Source organism: Opisthocomus hoazin, chromosome 7 (assembly GCF_030867145.1).
Source record: "Opisthocomus hoazin isolate bOpiHoa1 chromosome 7, bOpiHoa1.hap1, whole genome shotgun sequence".
Lineage (NCBI taxonomy): Eukaryota > Metazoa > Chordata > Aves > Opisthocomiformes > Opisthocomidae > Opisthocomus > Opisthocomus hoazin.
The window spans coordinates 34,593,835-34,614,808 of record NC_134420.1 but is presented as its reverse complement, the minus strand read 5'-3'; the positions used below and the strand labels follow the sequence as shown (position 1 = coordinate 34,614,808).

Sequence of the window (20,974 nt, the reverse complement as noted above, 5' to 3'; positions counted from 1 at the left end):
TTGCCCTTCTCTGGACAAGCTCCAGCAACTCCATGTCTTCCTTGCAGTGAGGGGCCCAAAACTGAACGCAGTACTCCAGGTGCAGTCTCACCAGTGCCGAGTACAGGGGCACTCACCTTTTCTTTCCCAGAATAATACCATGCATTTCTGATGCAGTTGGGTATTTTTGCAGATCCACTCCAGATCAACGCAACCACCTATAGATACAACAGCCTAGTACCAGATTTGTCTTCTCATAGGCCTCTGCTCATCTGTTACTGTATGATCACTGTTTTCAACACCAGTAAGGTCAACAGGCAGCCTCAAAGATGGGACCTAATGCTTACTCTGTCATAGCTGGAGTGTGAAAGACCATTGCTGCAGCTGAGTACTCACTGTGGGTGGGAATACTGGACACATTTTATTTCTTCCTCCATCCTGCAAACAGAACAGCTTACTATGGCTTCACTTATCAAAATGCAAAATTGTAAAACTTCCGGCAGATAGTCGATAAGCACCAGCCCATCCACTTCCTCCATTTAGATAACTCAAGTATTGTAAGAAGACCTATCAGCTACTGAGTCCATCAAATCACAGGTGTAAGAGCTTTATAGAAAGAAAAGGGCAGAGTAGAACCTTATGGAAACCAATGCTTTTTCATTCCAAGATCCTTAAATGCCAAACATGACCAGAGATTCAATTCTAAAAGCTGCAAGTCTTTTCATGGCAGGATTTAAGAGCAATCCAGACCTGTATGAGGAGGTACTACCAATAAACTTCTTGTCAGCAATACAGCAGAAGTCTCAAGCGCAAAAGTTGAAGGAAACAGAGTATTTCCATTTCCAAAGAACTCCAAATTTATCAAAAAATTGCTTTACACAAGTTTCAAAAGTCAGCTAAAGGCTTACTGAAGCTGAAGGTGTGCCAGAGGAAAAAAGCCTGATTAATATCACAGGATCCAGACTCTCCCACCCACTCATGGCAGAACGTGTCCAAAACCGAGCCAATCTGCTACAGGAAACCTCGTCTTGAACAAAGAATCTCCCCACTCAACCCCGTATGTTTTCTAAAGATTTGTTTTTCAGCCCACAGAATAAAGTTATTGGAGCTAGGACAGCTCTGAAGGCACTTTCTGAGAACTTCGATTCCTAGCCAGAGGGTCCACGAACACTAAAATATTAATAATACACTTGACAGAATCACAGAATGTTCGGGGTTGGAAGGGACCTCTGTGGGTCATCTAGTCCAACCCCCCTGCTGAAGCAGGGTCACCTACAGCAGGCTGCACAGGACCTTGTCCAGGCGGGTCTTGAATATCTCCAGAGAAGGAGACTCCACAACCTCCCTGGGCAGCCTGTTCCAGTGCTCCGTCACCCTCAGAGGGAAGAAGTTCTTCCTCATGTTCAGATGGAACTTCAATGCTTCAGTTTGTGCACTTAAATTCGAATTTCTTCCCTGACACACACACCCTGGAATTTCACAATTGGGACAGCTAATTTCAGTTTACAGTATTTTTTGTACTCATCTCCCCACAATCTAGATATAATCTTTGCTTTGTCCAAATCCCTTTGACTGCCTTCTAGATCTGTTTCTAGTCCAAACACTTTCAACTACTGGAGGCCATGAAATTCACACAAATGTGGATATGTTTTTTTAAATGGAGACTAATTCAGAAAAATGAGATAAGCATCTTTCACCTCTTGCATGAGCCAGTTACTACTTTTTATGCTTTTATCTGAAAAATGAATAAAAACTTCCACTGTACTCCAAAGAAATGCAATGCATTCTGAAATCTTCAGTGTTCTTATTTAGAAGCTACTATAGTAATAGCAAATATTAACCACAGTCCTATAGTTTTTGAACAGTCCTAATTAGAAGGAGAAAAGTATCCACAGATGAAACAAAAATGCTCTTGCATAGAAGATGGCTTCACTGAACTTCTTATGATTGCTCCAATCCCATTTTCCCCTCCCATGAATAAGCAAAACTTCCCAAGACACATTTCAGCTCAGATGGTGGTGGTGGTAGATAATGGATGTTAGATAAAAAGATAGCCTTAATATATTGCTTCATTCTGCTGCATTGTCCAAGAGTCATGCTCTCAGAGAGCCAGAAGCTAGACAGTAAGTCTGCAGTTTGCCTAACAAGTAAAAAAATCAGTGTTATTGCAAAGCGGACAAGAGACTGAGCTTGCCAGGTGTTCCTTTCTTAATTATTAAGTCCTGTTAGCAGTACACTGGCATACTGCCTTGAGAACAGAACTAAGCTTTTGGGAAAGGCTTTCAAAAACTTGCTCCAAAATGAGACCTCATATTGTAGTGCTATGCCAAAATCTCATTTGCAATTTTAGCTCTACCCTCCATAGTCAGCTTGCATAGCTTTGCTTCACAAGTATCCAGATAACAAGCAATCTGCTCTTGATCCTGCATTCAAAGTACTTAAAGTGATTAACAGATCTGCACGTGGACTGAGTCCGGGCTTTCCGCATGCAGCCTTTACCTACCTTCTGTTGCGTACTGTGCCATTCATTTCAGGACTGCATCTTTATTCTAATATTTGTTTGTGGTGCAGAAGGCTAAGTGTCACATAAGATCCTGTAGAGCACAGAATTTAAGACTCAAAATTTCACATCTTACAAGGAAACACAAAGAATATAAATATTGTCTCTAGTAATAAGCAAATATTTTCTCTTTTATTACTAACCATCGAGCAACAACTCGGTTAAAAAAAAATCTACCTTGGAAGCAAAAGCTTTTTAATTTTTAGGTACGCGCGAGGGTTCAGCAAATCCATAAAGCTGGCCAACTGTCCTCTTCTATCAGCCTAGAGAAGGTGATGGATGTGACAGCACAGCAGTTCTTGGATTTTAAGCCGTGCATTACAGTAACTCTACAGAGCTAATGCATCACGGGGGAGGAGATAGGAAAGGTCTCTACAGCCACGATATATTTAGAATCGATCCTTCCACCCAACCAAGTCGAAAAAAAGTCTTATCGCTTTAGTGATCTGGTACAAAACACTTCGAGTGCTCACGTGAGTTTCCTGGAAAAATTAAGCTGTTCAGCTCTGGTTTCAGACTAAATCCTACCACACTGCTTACATTGGAACAACCTTCTAGCTCAGGCATGGATTATTTTACTCTTCGTAATCAGTTAAATGCTCCAAGTAAAAAATATAATTACATCTGTACCCAACACAGTGCTTCGCCAAATCGTCTCAGTCTGAAAGCTTGCAACAAATCAAGAACTGAATTAGGCAACAACAAAAAAAGGTAATGGAAAAGTAAAATGATGACATGAATGACATTCATTGATTGTCACTCAAGCAACTGTCTGAAAATAGATTTAAAAATAATGCTGGTTCAGTGGAAGCCATTTCCAGGTAAGCAGAAACATGAAATTCATGAGGAAAAAAGTAGCACAGAACTGTTTTTCTTTGGCTTCAACTAAGATATCTCTATGAAACAGTCAATAATACCAAGTAACATTCATTCCTGGAACAGGCTGGTACTCCACAATCTAGAAGGTGAGGAAGACATAAAAACTTCACAGGCAGCAGCACAAACCACACCAGAAGCTGGGTTTTTTGGCGATTTGTTTGTGGTGGGTTTTTTAAAAAGCAGGTTTAATTTAAAAACCTTAAGAAAAGGAAGAGAGGCATATATCCTCTTTGTTCATCAGAACAAATGTTAAAATGCTCTGGGGTGCACAATCAACACCAAGCTACAGCTGACAACGGTGAAATTCAGGCTGTGTTGAATACTGCAGTTTTACCTCCAGCTGAGCAGAACAAGTTGCCAGCTGCTGAGAAAGAGTGTAGCTCTGCACTGTTGCACATGAAAGTCCAGGCAAGAGAACTGCTCATGCAGTAAAGCTATCAGAAAGCTGTTCACTTCTTGATGTGTTACATTTCTGTTAGTTTTCTGACCCAGCTTACTCTGTGATCAAAGAGCATAAGTGACTACACAGTACTCTGATGAAGCATTAGGAATATCCCCCAGTTTCCAGATGACCATAATTGCATCAAAGCCACACACTATGCCACTGATTACATCAAACAAGAAAAAATAAAGCAATAAATCCAAGGGCAAGACTGACAACACTTCAACAAGAATTAGGCATATTGAATTCTATTAATCAAATCTATCAGACTTTTCTTATTTTCAGGATCCTTGAACAAAAGCAACTAAAGACTATTCTCTCCAACATCTTTTCCTAAGCCCATACTCAACAAGCAGAAACAATAGAAGATCCTGTAATACTTCTGTGGCACGTGGACCACAAGGCCTGGTTCGCATACATCCCACTGCCCTTACACATACCATCTTCAGAGCAATTGTCCATACTAGCACTTCTCCAGAGTAATCCAAGAACCTCCTAGGAATTCCCAGTTTAAGCACAGGAACTGCTGCAATAAGCAAAATCTTACTGGCAGAAGTATTTACCTATTACTAGTAAACGGAACTATTGGCACACTGACTATCATTTGCATCTAAACAATAAGTCTATAAATCAGCAAGGTTGAAGCCATGTTTACATTTTAAATGAAGGTCTCCAGTTGTAATACAAACAGCAAATCTTAACATTTGTCAACAGCCAAAGCAAATTCCAGAAGTCTGTTTGATGAAGCATCAGAGGAACATGCTGTATAGTGAACTAGGAGCTCGGCTTGTAGCTCTAAAAATCATCCAGGACTTAAGTAGTACAGCATCTAAAGCACACACAGGATTTCAGAGATAATTTGAAATCTATACATGCATTAGATAAAGTTTGGTGTTTTGGGAGGGTGTTTTTGTTTTTAATAAAAAATGGTGTTATAATAAATGCTCGAGTAATATAATAAAGCTTTTAGAAAGCAGAGTGGAAGGGCTGTGTGTGGTGGTAACACAAACAGCTCACAGGAGGGCTGTCCGTCCTCTGGCTACTTCCTTCTGAAGAGAACCCTGAATGATGCTGCACCATCCTGCCGTTACCACCCTCTTCTACAGCCTGGGACCCAAAGATTATTATTATTATAACTATTATTATTAAGCGAGCGAGTCCTCTTCTCCCTGATCTTCAGAAACACTGATGTAACCAAACAACACAATTATAAATCCTTACACATGGCAATAGTTTCTCTTCTTAGTGCATGAGTTCTGTTACTATTTGTTTTTCATATCTGGAAAAAGTTCAGGTCTGAAGAAAGCTGTTTACCTTTCCATTAGCAGTCAGACAATTAAGAAGCAATTATCAGATATGCCAGTGAAGTTTGGCAACCTTTTGGAAATCAGAGCCACACCAATCTAACTGAAACCATCCTAGAATCAGAAAGTAAACCTGTACCAAAAAGCAGCTACTTAAAATCACATGATATATCTTGTATTCTTTCCAACAGCTTAAGGCTTTCCTTGTCTTGTCATAAGGGAATATGCACCATCTTCAAAATGTGGTATTGCTTAAAATTAAGGAATCATTTTGGGTGATGAATCATCACTTCAAAGAGCAAGACTGTGCTTAACTTGTGACACTTCAAGAGTGAGTTTGTTTGCTTTGGGTATGTTGAAATTCTGACAGGAATTGTTTGATGAGAAAAGCAAAAGTGAAGCTGCTGACAGAAATCTCTAAAAAATTCAAGTTAAGTTTATTGACATGGGAGCCACACCAAAAAAAACCACAAAAACAGCAGAGCTGAAAAAGTTATTCTAGCTTCCCGGAAATGCTGCAACAAGGCTGTTCTCACTCTTGACTTGCTTAGAAACTTCAGAAAAACACAGATTTATCCCCACTCAGTCACAGATGGTCAGACAGTGAATCCAGGGAAGCAGCACACAGATGCCTAGGTACACCGCCTGCATGATGGCGCTCAGGTCTGCTCGTATCTGTTCTGTGGTTCCACACACACAATTTGGAGAAAATTAGTGTCATAACTCTTGGTTATTTTTTTCTTAGGAGCAGAAAGAACCCTGCAGAAAAATACGTGCAGTGGCACAAAGACATGAAAAGGATACTAGCTAGGTTTTTAAAAGTAATAGACACAATTTCACTTCTTAAAAATGAGATGAACTCAATCCATTCTTGTCTAAGAAAAAAGATAAGGGATTTCATTCATGAAATTGCCTTTTTGCTGCTTGGCGTGGGCAGGAGAATACCAAAGTGTTCTTGTGGACAACAAACGTATTTCAGTAAGTCTTTTTATTTTTGACTTGTAATTAGCAGTGAACACATCAATTCATACTCAGCAAAAACAAACCATTTACAGGAGATGTATTTTCATTTCAAAACTCTTGGAAATCTACTAAAACATACTGAAAATAAGACTGCAACATGAAAGCATCTGTCAAAGCTCTAAAAGGAAAATAGTCGCACTAATTTAGACAAGCTAAGATAAAAAATAAACCAAAGTAAACTGTCACCCTACCTCTGAGAATTCCTAGTGTCTCAACAGCTTAAAAATTAGCATCACTTTCAGGTATAATTTACATCTTCTCAACACATGAAATGAAAATATTTTTTCATTCTGTTCAACAAAAAGTTGTAGTATTACTGGCATGAATTTCACCATCATATTACCACACGCAAAAAATTCTTTGGAATTTTTTTTAACCACAAGTGACCTGGATATCAGCACAAAGGTTGATACTCCAGGGAGACAGAGAAATTAGAGCAACCAGAACTAGGAGTTCTGCATCATTAGATATATCATATAGCATGTCCATAGAATCAGATAATTGCTTAAGGGCAGAACTTGAAAAGTCATATTTAATCACACTTAGGAGTATATTCAGGCTGTTTCAAAGGCTTGATTTCTACTGTACACACTTTTTAAACCTAAAAAAAAAATATAGAGAGAGACAAAGGCTTACTGATTTTTGCTCTCTGAACTAAACCAGAGAACATCTGCATAAAATTAATCTCCTAGCTGTTGTACCCCCCTAAAAAAAAAAATCTCACATTTTCATCACTTTCCTCTTACAGGGCAAGGTACCACCCAACCAAGTCCAGATCAATTATTCACCTAGTGTAAAGTATTCAGATGCCCTTGAAATAGTTTCACTATACTTTACATGAAGCATTACTCACACTCATTTAATCCCACTGACAAAGGAAATCCATTTTGATAGAAGGTACAACACTGGAGAGTTAGTCAGCAAATTACACTGAAGCACCAGAAACAGCAATCATAGTGCAGACTTCCAAACTGCTCTGCCAACACGCTTTAAGCAGACCCTGGAAGAGCTCTCCTCTACGACACCGCCAGACAGAGGACGAAGTTTATATTAAGTACTTTTCCTTCTCTGACAAGACCAACAGAAGAGTTGGTTCAGTTACCAATAGATTGGTGGGTGAACACTGCAACAAGGAATGAGATAACTAATCACGTTACCAAGACTGATCTGTAACATTTAAGGCCTGTTGTCCTTGAGTTGGATTTGAACCAGTTGCAAGGAATCCCTGCTTCTAACTTCTGCCTGTACTTTAAAAAAAAATATAGAACAAAGAATATTGTAAGTGCTAGGAATAACTGTCCAGAAACCATGTGAAAGTCAGCTCTATTAGCAACTTTATGAACAGAAAAAGGCTTAACAGCTGTGTAAAATAAATAAGCAAAGCTACAGCAGAGTTTGGAATTCTTCCAAAAGCCAGAGCTTTGAACCTGAGGATAGCACAAGCTTACCTTGGTGGTCCAAAAAGTAGGATAGGGAACCACCTTCAGAGAACTAGAAGGGAAGAACTACTGACTTGACAATCGGAATCGTTGGGGTTTATTTTGAGCTCTGTCATTATCTCTTTCTTTGACCTTGGCCATGTCACTTTGCTGCTCATCTTCTGTGCCACTTTGTGGAACACAAACACGGTGACTTTTATAAAGCACTTTGCTAACTGGCACAAACACCCTCAGCAAAATCTTCCAACGTAGTGCAAATAACAAGCATATTTTGCTGAGCCAGTCAAAAAAAAGAGCAAATATGTTTTTGCTAGTTCTCTGCAACATTAGTTAACTGGCATTATTCCTATAGCAATTCTGGCATATCTAACATTGACAGACAAATAGAAACATAGAGGACCAGCTTCATTATTTACAATATTTCACTAAAACCAACAGGACTGCTCTTTTTGATTCTAAGCATTATACGCCAAGCACCTTCCTCTGACCAGAAACGAGACTCAAATCACAGATAAGAGACAGGGAAACTCTAAGAGCTGTGCTAAGCACAGTGATGCTGACTTCAGTGGACATTCCTAGTTGCTTTTTTTCTATAGCTCAGCATTTAGATCATTTAGGAGCCTTTACATTGGGAGAGGCCTGCTACTAGTTCCATAGCATACACTCAGTGGAGCGCCAACCTGCAGCTGAAGAGGGAAAGGTTAGCTATATCACTAGATGAAAAGAAGAAACAGAAGACAGAGCAGATTCCGTCAGAATAATATTATTAATTTTCATATGGAATAAATTGAAACTCTTGAATCAAATGCCAAAAAAAGAGAAAGGCTTATCTCCTCACACAGCAGAACAAAATAGCTTTCCTGTGTTATCTCCTTTCTCTTGTGTAGTTATATGGCTGACATGCGAGTTGGTAATGCCACTGGAACACTCACCCACCAGACTCACTGCCAACTGAAATAACACTCAGCAAAGGAATTTCAAGGTCTCTAAAAATATCACAGGTGTGCAATTTGTTCTGTAAAGATCTTTAAGTGCTCATTTCCTGATAGCATCCCCAAAGCAGTGAAACAGGCAACCCTCAGAATCTCCAGGATTTACAATAAAAATCCGCCTCAAACAAACACAGTACTTAAAACATACAGGGCGCTTTTCCTACACTCTATATATATTAGCATTAAACATAAAGCTATGATAATGAAAAGGAGAAAAAAAAAAAGAAGTGGTGGAACAGAAAAAATGTCCACCTTATTGGTTAAAAGAAGGAAACCAGACAATTGGTTTGGAGAGTGCTTTTTGACAAGGAGAATCTTAAGAAACAGACATCTCCTGGAATCTTCAAACAATCGCCTGAACTTCAGTCCCTATACAAGGCGAAGTTACCTCCCAAAGCAATCAAAACCTATGTTCTTTACCATGCCATCAGACATGCTGAGAACTATTCTGAGCATTGTTTTGGTACCTACTACTCGAGTCCAAAAACCTGCAATAGTTTAGGTTAAAAAGGTTTTTTTCCGAATCCTTATATATATATAATCGGGTAATTTCTCAGACTTCTATCAAGGTACCCACTTGACCTACTTTATTGTTCAAAATGTAATGTGACTTTCTCAAAATGTTCATCGTGACGTACTGTCCTTATGCATTCTCTGTCTGCCTAAATATAGGCAGACATCTGAAAGCAAGGCATTGTCTAATTTTCTTCTGTTCTAGTAGAAAATTTGATTTTAAATATGGCAACTCTATTCTTTCCCAGTCCACCATCTTGTTCCCTAACTCCCAAAGTAACTCATTCTGCAGCTTCAGATGGATAGCACTGGTCCCAGCTGGTGCTTGAAGGCAAGATGAGATGTATGAGAATCACTACCTATTACTAAACGTAGGCAGTACCAACTAGTAGATCAATACAGACAATGTTCCCATGACAGCTCTACAGTACTTGCAGATGTTTAGTACATGAAAGAAATGTGTCTGCAAGAATCTTTTCCAAGTTCTTGCAAGCAGAAGATGTTCCTTATCCAGAGACACATTACTGCCTATTCGTGGATGGCAACTTGTGCAAAAAAAAAAATGCTACAAGCTTGTAATTCTACAGGCACAAAGCTAACAACATAACCTGTTCTCGATTGTCCACGGTAATTGAGAAAACTAAGTACATCAGAAAAACACAGAAAACACAAGCCACATATAAATCAGGACGCAATAACATACTTAGTCTATTAATCTTTACAAAACGTGTAAAAAGCTTTCCATGGAAATTTCTCTGCTCTGTTTTCTAAGATGCTTATTACATATAATGGAAAAGGGATTTCAGCAATGCAGTGACAGTATTCAGGAATGACATGACTTGGGCAGTCCAAAGTTGTTTATCCTAAAGGTAACTGAGTTAAGCCTACTTGCATGTATAGGTAATGTACGCTTGGGGGAGGACCCAAACAGAGGAGACCAATAGTCCCTCACCCCAAAAAAAGCTCCACCATTGTCATAATCGAATATTTATGACACTTGCTTTATAAATACACACAAAAAAGAACACATATTTTCAAATGTTTAAAATAATTTACATTTTTAAAAATTTCTCTCCCACCACACAGCACAAAATGAAGAACTCTATATTGCCAAACTAAACAGCTGTTGTCATATGTCAAGCCCATATCTGAGGTTACTAATTCATCTTATTTCAAACCAGAGCTACAAAACAATGAATTTTCTTTAAAACATCTGAAGTCCTTCCCTCCAGTACCAGCTCCTACATTTATTTAGTTTCCCAAATGTAATACTGCTTTCTGCAGACTTAGCTGGGCTAGACTTTCCTATACCCACCATTTCTGCACTAGATCTGAAGGCATCTTTGGTCAAGACCACCATGTAAATTCTCTGCCTCTCCCCTCCAAACACAGGATGTCTTTGAATCCTTCCACAAGCATTCCCACTCGTTCTTCCTATACTATTTTTTCCTCAAAACGAGGAAAAGTCTAGTAACGTATGTAGCAAAATCCTCAGCTTCTCACTGACAATTTACAGTGCAGCACAGTTATGTACTGCTGATTCACTGTGACAAGACACATTTACTCTCGCTGCTGACAGTACCTGTTTTCTAGCATCCGCACCTGTGTTTGGCTGGTGACATTGTGAACTGGTGTCCCTCTAGTTGGGCTGGTTCTCAGGTTGACACGTTCCCCTTTTACAACTAGCAGTCTGTAGTCTGAATAAAACAGTGAAGTACCAGGAGCTGACAGCTTTTGATCTTAGAAATAACTTTCATTCTAAACCTCAAAAATGTTCAGATAGCATTAAGCAATAAAGTCTTACTGGTCTGTTAGCAAAATAAGCAAGTAAATGTTTTTTTAGGTAAGGAGGAAAGGCCCAACACTTAAAGGCAACTATTCCTTATTCACAGATGAAGCCAGTCATCCATTAACCAAGCAACCAATCCTTCACTTTACAGCATTTATCCATGTGCCCACATATATACTGCCATCTGTAAGGGAAGGGGGAATTTTAGACATTGGGAAATCTTACTCTACCAAAAAGGGAAACTTAAACATCACAGAAACTAATTTGCAAGTTCTCATAGTTCCTATTTTCAAACTCAATAAACAAGAATAAATAATACTTTTTTCTTCCTTCACAACAAACTATGTAAATTCACTGCCACAAGATTTGAGGCCAAAAAAACACAGGAAGCTTCTGCAAGGCCTGGAAATTTACAGCGTTGTAATGGTTAATGCTAGATCTAGTGAATCTATTCAAGATACTAAACTTCCCATCTGTCAGACCTCTTTGCCAGAGGTTACTGCCCTCAAAGCAAAAGTGAACATGAAACCAGTTCATAGCGCTTCTTATTAAGTCAAGCCATAAATGAAAATGAGTTCGGTGTCCCTGCCTGTGGCAAGGGGTGTGGGGGTGTGGTGTGGGGGGTGTGTATGTTGGTGATGATCTATAAGGTCGCTTCTAATCCAAACCATTCCATGATTCTGTAACACACCTATCTAAACCACTGCAGCCAACACGCAGGTACATGTTTGCTCTTGGCATCTAGACATAGACAAGCAGAGAGAAAGGCTAAACTGATGCACGCAGGCATCAGGAAGGGAGATGATGATCTTTAAACCACTGCAGCAGTTTGCTCACACACCCATAAATAATGTTCTACGCATGCATTTGACTTCAAGGCAGTTTTAAGTTTGGGAAGACAGATACATTACAAAATACCCAAGTGGCAGACAACAATGCTATTAGTACTACAGAGTAGCCATTCGCCATGATTTCAGAATCATAACTACCAGAGTTCAGTCCCCATGCTCTAATGCGTCAGCTACATCCCATGTAAAGCACCACAAACATCAGCTGAAGTTCTGGGGGTAAAAGGGAACCCAGTGGGACATTTCATTTACCTGAGTTAATGTTTCTGTCAACACAGCGCTATGAGGGATAGAGAGGAGACCCAGTTCAGCAGGGATGGGTTAAATCTCCCATAAGGAAAACACACTTGCATCTCATGTATACAGCAATATCGAGCAAGTAAAATGAAAGCTTTGGAGCATTTATCTTTCCAAAGGAGCATTTATCCTTCCAAAAAGTGGGAGGAGCATACATATTTTTAAGTTCAACAAGACTTTCCAACATACAGGAGTCTGCTGAAATGCCAATAAAACTGAGACACTGTATAGATAAGAACTGCTAGAGAAGCATGCTCCATTTACTGTTGCTTTTGCATCCAATCATTTAAGTTGCTTCTGCAAAGTGAAAGCATTTACATGTTTCCTGTGGTCTGTAGCACTGTACTGCAGAAAAATAAACCCCTCTGGGATTGAATTAGAGGATACAGTGGTTCACAAGAAATGATCGCTAAGTTAACGTACTCCCCTCTTTTCTTTGTATGACTTCTTTCCAAAACCCTACCCCAGCATCCTGGCTGTTCACTGTGTAGCACTTACTGTTGCTGGACTTCAGGTCACGGTGAATTATGGGAACAATTGCTTCCTCGTGCAGGTAGTTCATTCCCCTCGCAATCTGTACTGCCCAGTTCACTAGTATGTCAGGGGGTATCCTTTTACCAGACAACACTCTATTCAGCGATCCTCCACGGGCAAACTCCATGATCAAGCAAAGATTCGGTTCCTTCAAACACACGCCCCTGAGGGCAATGATGTTGGGGTGCTTTAACATTGCAAAGAGCTTGGCCTCCTGGCGGACATTCTCAATGGTCTGGCTGATGTCCTCATCAGGGTCATAGCGAGCTGCCTTGACAGCAACCTCATCTCCTATCCACACAGCTCGATACACTTTTCCGAAGCCCCCTATGCCAATGATTTCCTCCAGAACAAGCTCTGAGAAGTCGATCTCCAGGACTAGGGAAAGAGAAGAAAAAAAAAAAAAAAAAAAAAGTAAAAATTTAGCAACTATGCAGCCTGTACGTCCGCTGAAGGTCCATGTTGCCCAGTATCGCCCTTTACCCTTGGAGAAAGGACCAATTTTCACTCCAAAACAATACAAATGAAAGCAGAAGTCCCTTCTGACAATCTTTCATTGCCAAACAGCGTGGTAAAACAGATCTTGCAGTATCATAAAACCTGTAGGAAGTACTCACTGTGAATGGTGATGAACTTCACCTAATGGTGGCAAATGACACACTTAATAAAATAGCCTCCTCTTAACACACTTAAACCCTTCTAACACTGACACCCCCTAACGGATAAACCTTCATTACCTGCCCTCAATGACGGAACAAGCTTCCAAAAAAGGAAAACACACCCCCAGGCCAATCTTCACTGACTTGGCTACAGCGCTTCATGTGACACAGCTAAAACTCAACACAAATTGCATATGCTCCTTCATTTGTCCCTTATTGGAACATCTCTTATTCAACTGCCACTAAAGATCTTTCAGTCCTTCCCAAATCATGCTTATTCTTCCACATCTCCACAAGCTTCGCGGATTCCTTCCCCACAAGAGAGCTGCTAACCAATTCTGATGTTCTGGTGACAGTGTGACAAACAGATGGATCAGACTACATACTGAGCATGCAAAACTAGCAATCAGAAAAATTTTTTTTTATTAATGCATAATGTGGTTTTTTTTACAGACATTATATGAAATAACAGAATCATCATTTTCCATTCCCATGCACTCACAGCTACACTCTACAGGCTGCCATAGTAACTGGTGGCTACTTGGCGTTGTATAATAAAAATCCACAGATGCAGATGTCTTAATTCAGGATATAAATTGCATCTGGAAAAAAAGATGTGAGAAAATGTACCCTGTACAACTGCACACTAAACACAGTTAAAGCTCACAGATGGCCAAAAGAACCCACCCAATACTGACTAACGTAGAACGGAAAACCCACATACTGACCAATGGCAACATGCTGGCGCGGCTGATATTTACAGTAGTGGTAGGCCACTGGTACGATACCATTGATGCTAGTCTGTCTGATATTTTGGTGGTTACTGATTACAGTCAAAGAAATTTTTAAAAGCTTTAAAGGAAAAATACCATAATGCGAGGATTTAAGCAGAAAGTCACGGAGACTTTTAATACTTTCCTGCATTTCAAACACTATATCTGACATGGTTCCTCTGACTTGCCTAGTAGAAAGGAAGTTAAGCCTGTGATGGACTTACTCAATGTAGGGATTCAGAGTACTGTACCGTATTACTGGGTTTTGTAGTTATTGGTTGTATACATAAACGTCTCCCTTGTTTTAAAAAAAAAAAATTACGGAGTCATACAGGGCAAGGGAGCAGGCTGAATTCTGCTTAAGTAAAACATTTTAGTTACTCCAATCAAACGTCTTCCCTAACTCTAAGTCTAGTACAAGACGTTGTCACAAAAATGCCCGAATTAATACAACTCTGCTGACCACAATTGCAGACTTTTCTTTTTTTGACTAAGCTCTATCTTCCATGAACACGATTTTAAAACACATGGCTTACTTTTGTAAGCCAGTCAAACCTCTGAGCTAGGAGCTGACTACACACAGGGATTATATCAACCTTCCTATGCAGTACAGCCAATACACCCGAATCCTTCGCTAGCGTAGTAAGGATGCCTGCGTTCTTCTTCCTAGTGGTCCATGAGCAGAAGATTAATGGAAAGCAAGATAGGAAACTGACCAGGACATTACTCCAAAACAACAAAAGGCCCTTTCCAGTCCAGAACACAAAAATAGCCTGTTACTATTAGTACATCTTTCGGGTAACGCACTGAACTTCACAGACTTACACAACAAAGAAGGTTTCACTTCTACAGTGGTGTCCGCATGCTCATGAGTGACAGATTACTAGAAAAGATGAAGAAGTAGATTCTGACCAGAAACACTGACATTTTAGAACAAGACTGTAATTACAAAAAACTACAAATATGAGACTATGCTGTCACTGAGAATACACACAAGGAGCTTCTCTAGTAATTCTCACTGATAAAATACCTAGGGGAATCAGATGCTGAGTTCTATCACCTTCAGTCAGTAGAATGTCAGCAATGGTAGAACGCTCGCTTCACCTGCTCCTAGGGACAAGGACAATTAAAAGGCTGTAAATGAACAAACACGGGAGCCACCAAGCAAGATGGAAAGACGGTCACCTGAACTCCCAGCACACAACACCAACACCCTGGTGGTATTCACAACCACGGGTTTTCCTCGGGCATTTCACGTGTTCAGAAGGCGTCAAGGACACTGAGCCAGCGTCTCCCGCAGCGCCCGAAGCTCGGCGCGGGGAGAGGAGCGGTGCTGAAGGGACAGCTTCGGCCGGCCGGCCCGCGAGGGGTGCTGAAGGGACAGCTCCGCCGGTGCTGAAGGGACAGCTCCGGCAGGCCCGCGAGGGGTGCTGAAGGGACAGCTCCGGCGGTGCTGAAGGGACAGTCCGGCGGCGGGCCGGCCCCGCGGGCAGCGCCCCGCCCGCCCACGCTTCGCCCAGCTGCCCGTGGAGAAAAGAAATAGCGACAGGAAGGTGGCAGGCAGCAGGAGGAGGGGAAGATGGGCCAAGGAAAACCGAAGGCAGGGAAAGCAAAACTCTTCCTGTACGCCATCACCCATTTCACTTCAGAAAAAACACACCCCTCCTGGATGCAAAATGAGCCAGAACAAGTCTGGGATGTAAAATAGTGAGATTTACGCTTCCAGATGAAATGTAACATGTTACACTGCAAGCTGTTTTGCAAAGAAAGTTTTATTTTATTTCCAAGTAGAACCTTAGCTTTACTTTGAATGTGTATATTTCTTTAAGGCAGACTGGCCAGCTCACCCTCAGGGGTAGTTTAATCAGAAAAACACAACTCATCTTTAGGATAGGGTGTTTGAGGGGTTTTTTTAAAAGGTATTTTGTGTTTAGTTAGTTTCTTTGTTTTCACAGACTTAGTTATACAGCTACATTAGTGCACAAAATACTTGTTTTTCTTCATAAACACACTAATCCCTTTTCTAAACTCCAGCTTAATTTAGCAGGCATGATGCACTGGACTGTAAGGGCAATGGGAATGTTTAACTTGCATTTTTTGCCTTATAATTTACGAACTGAAGTGCTATCATTCCTCTGGGGACCAATAAGGAATTACAGAACCTGTATGCCATGAACCAGTGGCCATGTTGACAACTGCAAAGTGGTTGCTGTTTAATCAGCATTTATTATACCATACAATTAAGCTATTTAATTCAGCCCATAGTGTGTCAGAGCCCATAGTGCAGACAAGGGTCCTTCAAGGTGGCCCACTGCTGCTAGTCTCAATAGCCTACTTTTATCATTCATGGTACCCCCACTAAGGTACGATTCAAGCACACTACATGGATGGCTGAAAGACAGCATGCAGTTACTACCTATGCTGCTACAGTTCTCAGTGGAAGCAGAATCTCTAGGACTTTAAAACCTTCATCAAACCTGAAGATAAACTTTTGGAAAGCAACTAAAAATAGCTTCTGTGCTGAGGTGCATATGCCTGGAATGACACCTTGCATTACTCCTGCAAAACTGTAATACTTAAATAGTCCAAAAAGCAAGTTAACAGTAGACCGTTATTCCAAATGGCTACCAAACTAACACCACCAGCTGTAAAAGTGGGTATTATTCCTTGCAAAGGGATTTCTAACATTAAACTTGAAAATCCAATTCAATAGCAACCAACAACTGGATGTATTCCAGAGAGCGCAAGAGCTCTCGATCCCCAAGTGTAAGAAGTTGGGCAGAGAAGCGAAGAGACCGGCATGGCTGAGACAAGAGATGCTGGTCAGACTAAGGAAGAAGAGGGAACTACACACGCAGTGGAAGCAGGGACTGGCTTCCTGCAAAGAGTATAGGGAAGCTGCCCGGTTGTGTAGGGATGGGGTCAGGAAGGCCAAGGCACAGCTGGACCTGAACTTGGCAAGGGATGCGAAAAATAACAAGAAGGGCTTCTACAGGTATATCAGCCGGAAAAAGATGGTCAAAGAAAGCATACCCCCACTCATGAGCGAGACCGGCAAACTGGCAACAGCAGATGAGGAGAAAGCTGACGTACTCAACAACTTTTTTGCCTCAGTCTTCACTGGCAACCTCTCTCCTCACCCCTCTCAAGTTGACAGATGGCATGAAGGAGACCAGGGGGGTAAAATCCCTCCAGCTGTAAGTGAAGACCAGGTTCGGGACCTCCTGCAGAACCTAAATGTACAGAAGTCCATGGGACCTGATGAGATGCATCCCAGAGTCCTGAGGGAACTGGCTGACGTAGTTGCCAAGCCACTTTCCATGATATTTGAAAAGTCATGGCAGTCAGGGGAAGTCCCCAGTGAATGGAAAAAGGGAAACATGGTGCCCCTTTTCAAGAAGGGTAGAAAGGAAGACCCTGGGAACTACCGACCTGTCAGCCTCACCTCTGTGCCTGGAAAGATCATGGAATAGATCCTCCTAGAAGATATGCTAAGGCACATGGAGACCAGGGAGGTGATTCGAGACAGCCAGCATGGCTTCACCAAGGGCAAGTCCTGCCTCACCAACCTAGTGGCTTTCTATGATGGTGTAACAACAAGGGTGGACAAGGGAAAACCAATGGATGTCATCTATCTGGATTTTTGTAAAGCCTTTGACACGGTCCCCCACAACAGCCTTCTCTCTAAATTGGAGAGCCATGGATTTGATGGGTGGACCGTTCGGTGGATAAGGAATTGGTTGGATGGTCGCAGCCAAAGGGTAGTGGTCAACGGCTCAATGTTCAGATGGAGACCAGTGACGAGTGGAGTCCCTCAGGGGTCCGTACTGGGACCGGTACTGTTCAATATATTTATCAATGACACAGACAGCGACATCGAGTGTACCCTCAGCAAGTTTGCAGATGACACCAAGCTGAGTGGTACGGTCGAGACACCAGAAGGACGGGATGCCATCCAGAGGGACCTGGACAAGCTGGAGAGGTGGGCCTGTGTGAACCTCAAGAGGTTCAACAAGGCCAAGTGCAAGGTTCCTACACCTGGGTCGGGGTAATCCCCGGTGTCAATACAGGCTGGGGGAGGAAAGGATCGAGAGCAGCTCTGCTGAGAGGGACTTGGGGGTACTGACAGACGAAAGGCTGGACATGAGCCGGCAATGTGCGCTGGCAGCCCAGAGGGCCAACCGTGTCCTGGGCTGCATCAGGAGAAGCGTGGCCAGCAGGTCGAGAGAGGTGATTCTGCCCCTCTACTCTGCTCTGGTGAGACCCCACCTGGAGTACTGCGTTCAGCTCTGGAGCCCTCAGCACAAGAAGGACATGGAACTGTTGGAGTGGGTCCAAAGGAGGGCTACAAAAATAATCCGAGAGCTGGAGCACCTCTCCTATGAGGACAGGCTCAGAGAGTTGGGCTTGTTCAGCCTGGAGAAGAGAAGGCTGCGGGGAGACCTGATTGCAGCCTTTCAGTACTTAAAGGCAGCCTATAGGAAAGATGGGGACAATCTTTTTAGTAGAGACAGCAGTGCCAGGACGAGGGGTAATGGTTTTAAACTAAAACAGGGTAGGTTTAGGCTGGATATATAAGGAAGAAATTCTTTAAAATGAGGGTTGTGAAACACTGGAATGGGTTGCCCAGAGAGGTGGTGGAGGCCCCATCCCTGGAAACATTCAAGACCAGGTTGGACAGGGCTCTGAGCAACGTGATCTAGTTAGTGGTGTCCCTGCTCGCTGCGGGGGGGTTGGACTAGATGACCTCTAGGGGTCCCTTCCAACCCAAAACTTTCTATGATTCTATGAACTTTATCCCCTGTCCCAGTTGCACTGTTTCTTAAAACAAAACAAAAAAAACACACCACAAACAACATACTCTTCAGCATATTAAAAACTTACTGGAGGGGAATAAATTCTACCCTGTCATGAACATATGGTTGATGACTTGAGAGAACATAAGCAGTGTAGTCCTGTTGTGGCACTAGAAGGGTAAGGCAAGGATAAAGGGGGAACGTGCAACTCCACAGCTGTTCCTGAACCATCAAACCACAGAAAGTGCAATTAGGCAGGAGAATCCATAGTTAAAAAGCCTACACGTGAACAGGCAAAACAGGAGGGGAGCTGAGGCTTCAAGAAGTTCAGGAGAAATGCTTCTCCTAACTATCTCAAAGGTGAAGCCTAATCAGCATTCACAGTGTTTTCTGTGTGGGGAAAAAAATAATTTATCTATCTATACTGTTCCAGCATGAAAGAAAGCACCACCACTGCCCAACCTAGTCCCTTTGCAATCCCGAGGGCAATACTACAAATTACCGAGTTTTTACCTAAATGCTTTCAAGAAGAACACAGAATCAGGAAAAAAGCTATCAGTTGTACTCCTTGGAGATACGTCCTACATAGGACAAAGCACCTTTTTACTCCTTTTACTTTCTAGAAAAGCCTACTAGTCTGAAGATTTTTCTTTGCCCCTCAAAAAAACAAAAAAAAAAGCTTTATTCTTGTCAGAATTATCGATAGTGACAGACAAATAGGAACTACAAACAGTCTTTCCACGCTGTTTCTCTTTCCACAATCGTACATAGTGGCTAAAAAAAAAAATGTAGAGACAAAATGGCCCTGTTCTCTGGCTCCAACAAAGGCTTCAAAACTGCACTGAAGTTCACAGAAACAAACCAATCCCTTCATGCCTTCAGTACCACAACTTAGTAAAGCAACTCTCAGGTAGGCCTCAATATCCAAACTTGGATAAAACCCATTCATAGGTATTTTAGTGCAGAATTTGTGAGAAGGCAAAGGGCTAAGGAGGAACCTGGTAACGCAAGCCAAGTCAGGGATTTTTAAGTCAGAAATAATACGCGTTTGCTTCGGAGAAAGGAAGACATCGAACAAGCACTAGCAGTGAATCAACACCGCAGAAAGCAACCGCTTCCTGTCCAGCAACCTCTCCTCAAGGATGTTCTGAAGGGGGGAGGCCCCAGAGGCCCCGGTGACCCCCCCAGCGCCCAGCCGCCAAGCTTCAGCCGCCTCCTGAAAATGGTCTCAGCCCCTGCAAACACGGGGCTGGAAACAATGGGAAGCAGCACCCGGCGCCGGCGAAACGCCTCGACGACACGCGAACGCACCGAGCCCCGGAGAGCGGCCACCAGCCCGGGAGACGGCAGGGAGGGCACCGGGGGAAGGTGGCCGGGCCGGAGAGCGGGGCCGGGCCGGGCCCAGCCGGGCGAGAAGTGCCGGGCAACCGCAGCTCCCGGCCCCCGGGCCCTACCGGGCTGGGCCTCCCCCGCCGCCCCGGGCCTCTCGCCCTCAGCCCCGTCTCCCCCCGCGCCGGGCCCTTACGCTGTATGGCGGGGGGCGGCGGGTAGCGGGCCCGCAGCTCCGGGCCGGCCCCCTGCACGCCGCTGCTGACGTAGTTGCTGGGGAAGATGCCGACGCGCTGGTCGATCTTCCCCGTCCACCAGCCCTCGTCGCCGGACACGTGCGAGTCCCGGGACAGCACCTGCACCACGTCCCCCGGCCGCAGGCTCAGCTCGTCCTCGCCGCACGCCTCGTACTCGAAGACGGCGGTCCAGAGCGGCCCGGTCCCCGGCGGCTCCCCGCCGCCCGCGCCCTCCTGGCTGAGCTCTGCGAGGGGCTCCATGGCGAGGCTGCTCCATAGGGGGGGGCGCCCGAGGCAGCCGGGCGCGGCGGGGGACGGCCGGGCCGGTACCGCCGCCTATTGTTCATGCGGCCCGGCCCGGCCCGGGGGGGGGCAGGGGGGGACCGGCGCGGGGCCGCCTCAGCCCAACGCGGGAAGGGGCGAGGGCGGGCAGCGCGCGCCGCCGAGCCGCCGCCGCCGCATCCCCCCCCTCCTCCTCCTCGCGCGCCTCCGCCTGCCGCCGCCGCCGCGCATCCCGGAGCCACCTGACTCTCTGGCAGCTTCGGCAGCGGGAGGGGAGGGCAGGCTCCGCCTCCTCGCCGC

At 43.4% G+C, this 20,974-nt stretch overlaps 1 protein-coding gene across 1 annotated transcript in view; it reads right to left on the bottom strand.

The window, feature by feature from the left end:
- The window catches only part of MAP3K9 (mitogen-activated protein kinase kinase kinase 9), a 65,068-nt gene extending 44,316 nt beyond the window's left edge, over positions 1 to 20,752 (bottom strand). Inside the window, exons 1-2 of the mRNA XM_075425416.1 lie at positions 20,353 to 20,752; positions 12,564 to 12,977 (exon numbers count right to left, since the gene is read on the bottom strand). Of these exons, the coding sequence (XP_075281531.1) occupies positions 12,564 to 12,977; positions 20,353 to 20,653 (715 nt within the window). The 5' untranslated portion in view covers positions 20,654 to 20,752. The remainder of the gene's footprint in view (positions 1 to 12,563; positions 12,978 to 20,352) is intronic.
- Positions 20,753 to 20,974: the final 222 nt, after the last annotated feature.